At 39.5% G+C, this 12,038-nt stretch overlaps 1 protein-coding gene across 1 annotated transcript; it reads right to left on the bottom strand.

Moving 5' to 3' along the window:
- Positions 1-234: 234 nt before the first annotated feature.
- On the bottom strand, positions 235-10,973 carry LOC311206997 (carbonic anhydrase 3-like; the record flags this gene model as incomplete). The annotated part of the gene is made up of 7 exons (XM_084282849.1): positions 235-354; positions 932-1,087; positions 3,449-3,514; positions 5,401-5,493; positions 7,091-7,209; positions 10,595-10,792; positions 10,937-10,973. The coding sequence occupies 7 exons, from the start codon at positions 10,971-10,973 to the stop codon at positions 235-237; spliced, it is 789 nt and encodes a 262-aa protein (XP_084138975.1).
- Between the last annotated feature and the right edge of the window lie 1,065 nt (positions 10,974-12,038).

Below are 12,038 nucleotides of genomic sequence, written 5' to 3'. Positions count from 1 at the left end.
CACTATCACAAATGCTAAAACATTTGTGGTCGAGGAATACATGTGTCTCACATTTCCTCCATAAGGTTAGTGATTGCATAGAGTATCTTCTGCTTTAAAAATCAGATTCAGTTTTACCACTCAGAATGTTAAGCTGAGAAACACAGATCTTGATCCAGAGGAAAAGCAGTAGAGAGCAAAAACTAACTATGCTTTAGAATGCAGGGCTTTTCTCAACTCAGGCTCCACAGAGCTTTACTTGAACGAGGCTCTCACCACCCTGCCCTTCACAGGCTGAGGTGGGCGCCAGTTATCAACCAGTGGGTTCATGGCTTCGTTCTCACCATTCTTGGAAAGGCTACGGAGCTTTGCCATCTGCAAGGAAGAAAAATAAAAGGTGGCCACGTAAATTCATCTGGAAACAGCACCTTGATGCCTAGAACAAACACTGAGACAGATGAGGAATTTGATTGTACAACCAATACATTAATTTGTATTATCATTAGGATTTACAGGTTCTAGCTAGTTTGGTTCTTCTCACTTACAATTTTTAGGATGTCAGTAGTTTTCCTGGACCAATAGTTTATTAAACCTGCTAGACATTACTCTTACTTGCCACTAGATACTGAAGTACAAAGAATGAACTGAGCCTGCTGAGAGGACCAACTTTTGTGCCTCTGGGGCAATTCTGCCTGCACTGGTCTTCAGGATCCCACAAACACTCCTGCTGAAGCTATTCCAGATCATGTCTAGGAAGACAGCCCAATTCTCAAGGCCAGCTCTGCAGTTCAATTCAGCTTAACTCTTTTTGAAGCCAATTTCTCACAGCCTTCGGCTAAAGCTCTCTTTATCAAAACATGCAAGGTAAAATATGGCTTGCAAATTATTACACTGACATGGTGCACAACTGTTGAGAACTGTTAAAGGAGTAGCAGAACTAGCTGGAGTTTACCTGGTCAGGGCTGACTTCAATGGGCTCCCTCAAGAGAATCCAAGTGATACACTCCTCACAGGGGGGTGTTGTGAATGAACCATGGTAGGTCCAGTAGTCCCGAGATTTGGGGAAAAGAATTGATGGATCAAAGTGCTGAAAAGGAGCCTCTTTCCCCTTAAAAAACAAAACAAAACAAACAAACAAACAAAAACAAACATGAAAAATCAATTAAGTAATTCTAGGCATATACAGCATGAAAGACACCAGCATCAATGTTATAGGGGAAGTAGTTAAATATCAAGATTAATGCAAGAGATCAACCTCCTTTTTGTCTCGTTAAGTATCTGCCCTGAAATTAGTAACTGAAATTTTGACTCCATTAATAAATTAAGAGAAATTGCAGCCTGAATTGTACAGGACCAAAGCAAATTCATTTCTATATTTTTCTATTCCCCATGCCCTCAAAACTAATTACTGATTATCAAAATTTGTTTCATTTGGGGTCATTTGGGATAAAAGTTAGGGCACTGTAGGTTCTGGTACCATTTTTATCCAATAGAACAGTGGCCAAGTGTTTATCTAAGATTCATTCTTCTTCTCTATCTCAAGGAATTTAAATCTGCATCTTTCTTCCCCTGAAACTGTTCTCTACTTACATTGCTATGGTGACACTTTTAATCTTTTTATTGGCACTGTTACACAAAGCAAGAAACTGAAATACTCCCTGGAAGGGTACAGGACCTTGAATGCCTTTTTACTAAAGGTGAGCATCAACAGACAAGGAAGAACAGCAGACACCAGACAACATTTCCTGTTTTCTTTTCTACTAAAGGGCATACTTGAGTATCTCAACAGCAGTGTAATGAGATTTTCTTGTCTCCCCTGCAGGTGACCAAGAACTAAACAAGAAAGTTTAGTTCTCTACTGGTATTTAGGAAGCAATTCTGGAAAGTAAAATCTGTTCTTCCAAATTGCTGCTCTTCTAATAGAGAATCTTCTGTAGACAGAAACAGAGAACTACCCTACAAAGTGTAATGGGAGGAACTGAAACCTTTTCCACACATCTTTGCACAAAATACCACCAGAAGGAATAGCATCAAGATTCCAAATGTCTTCCTGACAAAATTATTCTGTAAATTCTGAAAATGAGTTTGCAAATAGCTTCAAACAAAACTGTGCTTTTTCAGTAAATACAGTACAGTGGCCAAAAAGCTACTCTTTCTGTAACGCATCACAGTGACTGAGACTGCACGTGAGATAAATACACTGATGATACCATCCATTAATCTGTCCTGAAAAATAACAGTCTCGGTTAAATGTATGTTATGACAGGAACAGAAAGTTTAAGAAATAAAATACAAGATCTGTATGATTGCACATGGCCTATCTTTCTCTGCTTTTCCCAGAACCAAAACAAACAGTATCTGCAGGAAATCAGATTTCTTCTATTTTTTCTGTTTTGTAGTTAGAAGTCATAAATTCTGCCCACAAGGCAGTCCTGAATATGATGTAATGGGGTGGTTATCACTACCACCTAGTCATAATTATATGAGACACAGTGTTTCAAAGGGCAATTTATAAACTTTTTTCAACTGTAGCAAAGCTCTTCTGCATGTAAATGGCAAAAAAGGGACAAAAGGGTTACAAGAGGAAGCTCAAACTATATTAAGATTGATATAATTGACAAAATAGGTGGCATAAAATTGACCTTCAATTCCCTCAGCAGAAAGAAATGAAATGTAATGAAAGCTAAGAAAAGCTAAGCTAAGGTTGAAACATTAAAATTAACAAGACTGAGTGAGGAGATAACAGATTTTAGACTCAGACCTTCACATCAATGGCAGTAAGTATTTACAAACTTACATGTTTTAAGTATATATATACTTAAAGTAAATGAAAGAAATTCTGCTAAATTTGCAAGAAAATGTTTATAAACTGTAAAATCGAGTCCTAGTGATCTGGTGATATGTTCAATATCATACATAAAAATGAGTTTTAGCATCATTAGATAGAATCATAAGGCTTTTCATGAAGTGGAATGGTAAGGTAGGCCTAGGAGATAAGTTTATGTTAAATAATGATGTTAAGAAGTAGCATCATAATTCTCTGCAAATAAACTCCCTTCTGCAGTTTAATGTATGTAATAGGTATGGACTTATGTCCTTAGATAAGCATTTTGTCCTCTGGCCTCAAATTCAAAAAGCTTTTAATTTCTTCTTGGTGTTTGTACACTAGCTTATTTACACACAGCAGTGCCAATAAGATTATCAGCTATGCATGCAAGGACTGACAAAATATCATCCTCAGCATGAATAATTACAGAAGTGAAAAGTTAGATGCTTACTTCGATAAAAAAAAAAGAAGTGTCCTGCTTCACAGTCCACTCTATCACCTCCAGTGCTAATGTTAGGTACCAGAATGATGCCAAAAAGAATGAATCTCAACTTCTAATTTCTACTCCTGATGCTTTTCAACTACATTTTATCACCAAAAAAAAAAAAAAAAAAGAGAGTGAGAGAGAGCAAGTTTTGATACCTTGGTTTTAATGTTATCTATTTCTTCAAGAATTCTCTTCATTTCTGGTTTGGGAGTTTTTCCAACCTGTAATGCAAAGCACAAGTATTGTATATTTTTATCATGCTCCACAGTATGTAGATGTATATCACATCCATCAAGTTAGGCAGCAGTACCTTTGCAGTCCCAAGTTTAATTATTTAATTAAAAAGGCGTCCATGTGGATTCCAACTCTGTGTGCTTATTGGCAGGGCTCACCGGGCATGAACCTACGGACAACACCCTCAGAGCATCCAAATCAGACTGGCACAAAACTATGTCTGTTAAAACAATGTCCAGAATAGAAGACTCTGATGCTAACAGAAAACTGGCTTTGTAATTCAAAAGTGTGCTGTAAGACTCCACAAGACAGCTCCCACTGTCTGAGCAACAAACTGTACATGCAGTGTCATCTAGACGCTGCAGGGTCCAGCCCTTGGCTCCTGGTTTGGAAGCAACCCACAATTTCTGTGAGATGTATGGGCACTCAGGAAAGTGCTGGTAATGAAGATACAGGGCTCTCACAGACACAGAATATCCTGCAGCACATATGCAGTCAGATCAGACCTGATGTAAGACATATGATGAGAATAATGTCATGAACCCCTAAAGCTCTGGAATCACTCTATTGCTTGTGTTCATGACGTTCAGCACCACCAAAAGCTTTGACATGGCTCTGCATCTGAGAGTAAAGACAGTATGCATAAAACATGTTTTTAATGACGTTTTTTTTATCAAAAAGATTAAATTCCACTATTCAGGAGATAATTCAATCTCTGTTCTAGCAATACTCAAAATCCAGTCATGAAACAAGACAAACCCAGAGCAGAACAATGACTCATGTCAAAGAGCAAGAAAAAAATGAAAGGCCAACGAAGACAGAGTGATACTACTTTCTTTTGTAGACTTTTTAGCTGACCTTAGCATGGTCAATAGGAACATAATGTTATACTTCGTAAGTTGTGCTTTACAAGACAAAATTTTAATCCAGAATAGATGAAAAAAGATGACAAAGGAAAAATAATCAAAGGACATTGTCTAGCGGAATGTGTCCCTGCTCATGTCAGGGGGGTTGGAACTAGATGATCTTTAAGGTCCCTTCCAAACCACTGTGATTCTACATAGTCATAGGGGAGAATCTGTACAGGTGCTGAAATTCTATCACTATCAGTTTAAAATAACCACAAGAAAAAAGGCCAGGCTGGTTCACAGTACAACAGAATTAAAATGGCATTGGATTTAGTCTGTCCAAGGGCACTGTAGCAAAATTAATTATATCCACTTGCTACATTTGTATGAATGCAAATTAGCATTGATTAGGCAATAAAAGGGGACATATTCTCTGACACTGTGCTCAACCTGGAGATCACACCTGTGGGTACAATGAGAACAACATATTTGAAGTTTGCATAATTTATCCTACTTGTTTGTTTGCATGTAAGTGCACATACAGGTTTGACACGAGGATTGATTTCTGTCTATAAAAAGATCAATTGCAAAATATCAGTATTGTAATATTTTTATTAACCTGCTTTATTTCAAGGTTAAAATGTTCAGTGAGCTCCTTTTACTGTCAGTTCTTTCAAGTATTTAGTCTTTTGGAGTAGGTTCCTTGAACTCTCTTTGATTCTCAGCTCATGTAGGGATCATCAAGAGATCAAGGGAGTGAATCAGTCAACATAATCCTGCTGACAGGTAGATATAATAACACCTGTTAGCAGATAAAGGGCAGGAGGAAACACTCCTATACAGAGAGTCCTTCTCACTCAGTACACATCACAGCACAGAGCTGACATAGGGCCCAAGGACATACGTGACTTCAGTCTGTGCATCACTTTGACTGTTTTCCTGTAAAATGATATAGTATAGGGAAAAATAAAGGTAAAATATGGTAAACACAGAAAATATATGAAAACTGAATGTTTACCACTTACTTTCAGAAAAATGCCCACAACAGCCACACCATCAGGTTGTTTCAAAGCTCCAGCAAAATTGCCATGTTTTGGATTCCAGTGTACCATGTGTAACTAAAAATCAATAAAATTTCAGTTATAAATGCAAGAAATTGCCAATGCTGCAGTCTTACAATCTCTTACATTATATTAAGAAATTTCCACTAGACAGCAAGTAAAGGAATGGACATGAAAAAGGAAACTACACATAAGTATCTCCAGTTCATGTTCCCACGCTTCCACGTGCTCACACTTTCTATATACAACACTTTAGATATGATTGAAGCATAAAGGAAAGAAAATGGAGTTTACCACACGTCTTTTAAAAATTCATCAAACAATTCAGCTATACACAGTTCAACCCAAGCATGTGACATGCACACATGCAGTGCATATAGCACCTACTGACATGCACTTCACTCAAGTAGATCTTCAGGTTATGTAGATATCAGCTCTGGGATTTACACTGAGTTTTATCTAGTACATTTGTTATTGTTTTTTATCTCTTACAGTTCTCTGCACATCATACTGGAGAGGAGTAGAGATTGTAACCTGGGGGTTCCTTCGTATTTCTGTTTTCAACAATGCTTATTTTCATGATATACTTTAAGTTTTCTATCTCCTTCCAGAAAAATATCCTGTATATAGCTAGAAGTGCTGCAGTGTCTCAAAATAAGCAGTGTCTGGACCATGGTACCATACAAAACAATAGGAGTCTGGTGAATATTTTGAATGAAAATTCTTAACTTTTTTTTTTTAAACTATTTTATTTTTTAAATAACAACAAAATAACTTTTCCTGAATACAAACTTGTGTAATGCTGTTTCTTTTCCCTTATGGATAAAGATATAATTGCTAAGGATAACGGTAGAGTAGCCATGTTATCTTTGGCCACATTTTGGCAAAATATCATGCATTCCAGGCATTCTTCTCTTGTCTATAAATACCCAATTACTGAAAATAGAAAAAAAAAAAAAAAAGGCAAAGTAAGAAGTCTGTGCTTGAACTAACCAAAAATTAGCTTGAGGAAGCAGAATTTGTCTGTAGTCAGTCACAGAAAGTAGAATACTAATGCAATTTGGCTGTGCCTAAGGAATGTGAGGGAAAACAAAAACAAAAACAAAAACCATCACCCACAGTCAGTTCTGCAATGTATGTGCATCCTGACCCTGTAAAATATCTACCAGAATTTTCTCATATGATGGGTGGGCAGAGCCCCTGTAAGCTCTGCACCTCAAGGATATAGGTGATTTACAGTCGTAAAACACTTTTTTCTACTCATAATGCTTCATGAAACTAAATTAGTAATTCAAGTTATGCCACAAATTATTAACAGCCAACAAAGCATCAGCAGAAAACAGAGCTTTCTATTTGGAAATAATACATCACTTTGCCTCAAGGATTTTTAAAACATTCTACAAATACAGCAAAAACTCATTCAATGAGGCAAGTTTCATGTTAGTATTTGCAAAGATATGTTTGTTGTCAGATGCAGCATATTCCACTGCACAGTGATGAATATTCACAAGTTTCACAGACAGAGTTTAGAGAAAAAAATAAAGAGATTTCAGAGAAAAAATAAATGCTTGTAAAAGGGAGAATGGTTAATCTGTTCAGATGCACAACCAAATTCCAGTTAGTACTGAACACCACTGTTAAAACTCAGTCCTACCTCTGCTGCATATTTCACCCCATCTATAACATGCTCAGAGCCATGGTCATCAGAGGAACCCCAGTGCAAGTGCAGCTGGCGCAGCCTGTATGCTCCTGTGAGCGGCCCACCTCTCAGCACTGCAATTGATAATCTGCATCAATGCCAGCCTACAAACTAGTCTGTAAGCAAACTATGGTTACAGCATGGTTGGGTGCTTCTAAAAAGAAAAAATGTTCCTAGGCACATAATGCTTACCACACATCAGCAATTTGCATAAACCCTGACTCTCAAAACACCACTCCTGTTCTTCTTGTTAGGTTTGGGGACTTTTTTTTCAGCAGGGACAGCCTAGAGGATAAGCTCTCAAATGTATTTTTTCATTCATTACCTAAGGCAGGAATGAGACGTGTTTCCTTACACAGAAAGCTGATAATGCAGTTCACAACTGCAGTGCCAGAAGACCTTGCTTAAATAGCATTCAAGTTTGAACTTCTAACAATAGCTTTGAAGTTCAAAGTTAACATATTTAAAACCTCTTGTACCCAATGGTGTCAAATTAATTCTTGATATCATGTGTTTTGGAATACCTACAGATAAAAGACGTGCTAAACACATAACAGAAGGTTTAATTTTGCAGTTTCTCTTTTAAGTTGGTATCTGTCATAGCCATTGACAGAGGGCAGAGAGGCAGAAACAAAGCACTGCCTCAGGTTTTAGGCATGCCTTCCTCTTACTTTTTTGAGTTTAATATATAAGTAGATCATCCTAACTAAATCAATACTGTATAGAGCCCTCAGTAGAAGATATATCACTTTATTCTTGTTTTACTTTTGAATATAGGAAAAATGGCATAGACTCTGCGGCCCAAATTCTTGATAGTATTTGCTTGCCCTTTTACACGGCAGTTTGCACAAGGAACGAACTTTCCTTTAAGAGCTGAATTTGCGTTCAACCTACATTTACAAGCTAAATCAGTATCAGAGTTAGAAACTCATTTTTCAGTGGTTTCTTACTAATGGCACTTCTGAGAAATCAAATACTGTGCAGCACTTGGAAACGGCACTCCATAACGGTCCAGGTATCTCCAGCATAAACAGAAACCTTTCTAACTTAAAAGATTTTTCCATGAGATTAGACCAAAAAAAAGTGTTTCTGAAATTCTTTTTCCTGTGGTTCTTTAGAGCTGTTAAACATTGTATTTTATTCCAACAGGCAAATCTACTACGCAGCAGCCTGCAGAAAATTGGGAGCAGGGAGTTCACATTGTGTGTCCAAAGAAGCAAGAGACATACTGGGGAGGGAAAATGATTTACAGGAAGGGCTACAGCTGTCTTGACCGTATCAGGGTCTATCTCCAACACAATTCCCTGGGCAGACACCTTCTTGAGCAGCCTCTTTCTAAAGATTTCTGCCTTCAGGAATCTGCAAAGAAGACACATCAGATCCATCCAGAAAGGTTCATAATCAATTTAATTCTTTATATGCTTTTAAGTCATGGGATTGATTTTATGCAGTGCTTGTGGACAAGAATTCCATGTTAAAACAGAAGTGTAATTTATTATTTTTCTAAGGCTTCTATATAGAAGCAGCAGTAATTGGTATTAAAGCACAAAAACATAAAGAGATGGTACTTGTCCTAAATAGTTTAGATTCTATCTCTGAGATGTGAAACAGCAACACGTAGCTATAATTGTAAATGGAGGAATCGAAGGAAACAATAAGCTCATCAGAATACACAGGAGTGATTTTAACCTTTCAATATACCATTGATGTATATCATTAATTATACAGCTTCCTAAGAACAGAATCACAATAAAAATGCCATCAAAGCTGATGCAAAAAATAAAAATAAAAAAAGGAAAGTTATGGTTTTCCATTAATTAGATTGTTTTCCTTCTTGTTAGAAGGAATTCAATATCAATATTGCATACTCTTGAGATGTTTTCACATTATATGGTATGTGAATTTACTTTTAACTTTAACTGCTGATGCCTGTTTGTATTCAGAACCATAAGCTAATACACCTCTGGAATCCAGTTTTGAAAAATTTAACTTGAGATGCAAGACTTATCTCTCAATTAAATAGCAAAGCCATTTCATGGCTTTTCTGAAGTGACTTCTACAAAGCAGAGGGAAAAGAATCATTATCAGATGTCAAAGGTTGAGTCAAAAGAATCTAAACATTTCCAGAACTTGCTGAACAGTTTTGGGATTACCACTCAAAGTAGATAGTCGCAATTATTAAGCTATGTAGTCTGCATGCAGCATACTTAATGTAGGTGTAATGCTTCTGCAGCACTTTATAGGTGCTGCAGAATATGTACTGAATATTACTGCATGAATATGCAGTAATGATAACTGTCAGGATTTTCATTTAATTGTAGATTTTTTTTTCCCTTTTGAACATACAGTTGTAGTTCTGCTGTTTACACAGTTAAAAATTCCATCTTTGGCATTTTGCTTAAGCAGGCATTTCAGGCTTTGGGCTCTGTTTACCTGCTTTGTTCTATTAAAAATAACATTGCCATGCTTGTTTTCAGGTAATACTACTCTAGTTCACATAGCTTCAATGACTGTCACTGTTGAAACAAGTATGACCATGACCATCAAGAAAAGACAAAAAAAATGTCCTATGCAGCGAGAGGTGCTGTAACAAGTTGTTTTTAATTGGTTGCTTCCTTTTGCATTCAAGGAAGTAAGTCTTTACAAATTCTTATGGGAAATGGTAACAGCATTTGTGATTTGACTACATCCATTTCTCCAACCTGGAAAAGTCAGTAAAACCTCAGTTTTGGGTAGCTGCTCATACCAAAACGATGTAGGTAACTTTTGCCAAGAAAAGTTATAGATTCAAAGGCTGATTTTTGTGATGTAATGTCAATATAAGTAGAAGAGGTATCTGCAGAATTAGAAAAAATAGCCAGGACAAGCATGTAGAAGTTTCCCTGTTATACCTAAGACACAAAATGAATGTGGATTGGATACCTTCCCTGGAAAGAATAACCGTAGTGTCCAAGCGTTCAAATATATTCAAAAATATTCAAATCTGAAATAGCCACATGGCTAAACGGACTAATAGGCTAACCTGTCTGCTGAGGATGTGAAGCAAACTGACAAAATCTAGATCAATGCCTGTGACAACATGCAAGTTTTGTGCTTATGAAGTGTCTACGACAGCATATTAAACCTTCCTGGATAAAATTCACTCATTTGACACAACACCTGAGGACTTGGTGTCCATGTAGAAAGTTACTTTTGGGAAGTACTAGCCGTAATACCTGGCTGCTACTCAGTCTCCCTTCTCCACTGTGTGACAGGGGTGTCCATGCAGCTGCAGCCTCCCTGCCCAACCTTTGCTCAACCTAAAAAAGGCAGGGTGCACTGAAATAAACTCTGGACCACATCTCACCTACCCAAATAACTTCCTCCGTGTGGGCTAGCTACAGTGGGATGTGTTTTGATTTCAAGCACTATGTAAGCTTTAACTCCTGACAACCCCCAAAAGCCAAAACAAAAGCTGACCTGATCTATCAAAACTGTCATCAAAGACAACTCTGCAGGTCCGCCCGTTGTTCAGGATGGTTTTGGCTGCTCCGGGGTCGTAACTGGCATGCCAAGGCGCCAGTGAAGAGTCATGCCGCACATCTTTACTGTTGATTTCGATGGGCGACTGCTTGTCTCCTTTGGCCATCGGGTAGTTTTCATGCCAGCGCTCGGGTCCTGGGTGGAAACGCAAGGGCAGGTCACCAACACCTCCCAGCCAGACCCCGGCTCTCAGCAGAGCGATGACCCCCAGCCCCGGGGCTGCCCTCTGGGCTCACCCCGGGCATTTCAACCCGAGGGAGACCCCGCTCCCCCTCTCACCGTTGTCGCTGTCGTAACCCCACACAGACTGTGCCATGGTGTCGCTGTCTGTCCTATGCCTCGCCCCCCCCAGCGGCGCTGGCGGCACGGTGGTCCCGTCTCGCCCTCCCCGGGGTCTTTTTATAGACGGCAGCGGCTTCATGGCCCCCACGCCCCCTCCGAGACGGGCAGGACTGGGATGGGCTGGGGGCGGTGCGGGGAGAGCGGCGCTGACTCGGCGGTACCCGGGGCTGTGTCCTTCGTCCCCGAACCCATCCACAAGCAGGGCTTTAAACGCGATTTTCGTCCCCCTTCGCAAGGCAGAGGGATGGCGGCGGCGCCCAGCGAGTCCTCTGGGACTCCGGTGCACAGCGCGCACCGCTCCGCCAGACCTGAGGGGGATGCATCGCCCTGACGGGGGGAGACAGCGGCGGGCGGTGGGGCTGGGGTGGGAAGCCGCTGATGTGGGCTTGGGCGAGCTGCCGGCGTGGGCACACCTCAGGGCTTCCTCTCAAACTGGTTTCACACATGCTCCCATATTAACAACCCCAAAAGATGCAATTATATGCCTGAAGGGATGTATCATAGTCAGAGAAAAGCCGTGTCATTATGCAAAGCTAGCCTTTGTCAGCTGCAAAATAAACCTATTCCTTACAGTTTGGTCAAATTCGAGTTTGATTTTGTCCATTTGATTCTCATGTACACAGGGAGCCTTACACCAGGCAGGGTGCAAGACCATGCGTTTGCTGGCTGCTGAGCCCACGGGTGGCTCAGGCATGCAGGGCCTACTAAAAGGTAGGAAATTAGAGGCAAATTAGGTTGGAAATTAGAAGACACTTCTCAGAAAGAGTAGTCAAATATTGGAACAGGTTGCTCAGGGAGGTGGTGGAGTCTCTGTCCCTGGGGGTGTTCAAGGAAAGGTTGGACATGGTGCTTAGGGACATGATTTAGTGGGTGACATTGGTAGTAGGGGGATAGTTGGACCAAGTGATGTTGGAGGTCTTTTCCAACCTTAATGATTCTGTGATTCTATGATTCTATAGAAAGGTGCACACTCAAAGGCCAATCCTCCATTCTCCACAGCTATTACCCTCTGCTAACACTGGCAACAAGGAGCATTGGT

The sequence above is a fragment of the Netta rufina genome, assembly GCF_964035555.1.
Source record: "Netta rufina genome assembly, chromosome: 2".
Lineage (NCBI taxonomy): Eukaryota > Metazoa > Chordata > Aves > Anseriformes > Anatidae > Netta > Netta rufina.
Note: the sequence above shows the minus strand (reverse complement) of the source record. Positions and strands in the feature narration are given on the sequence as shown.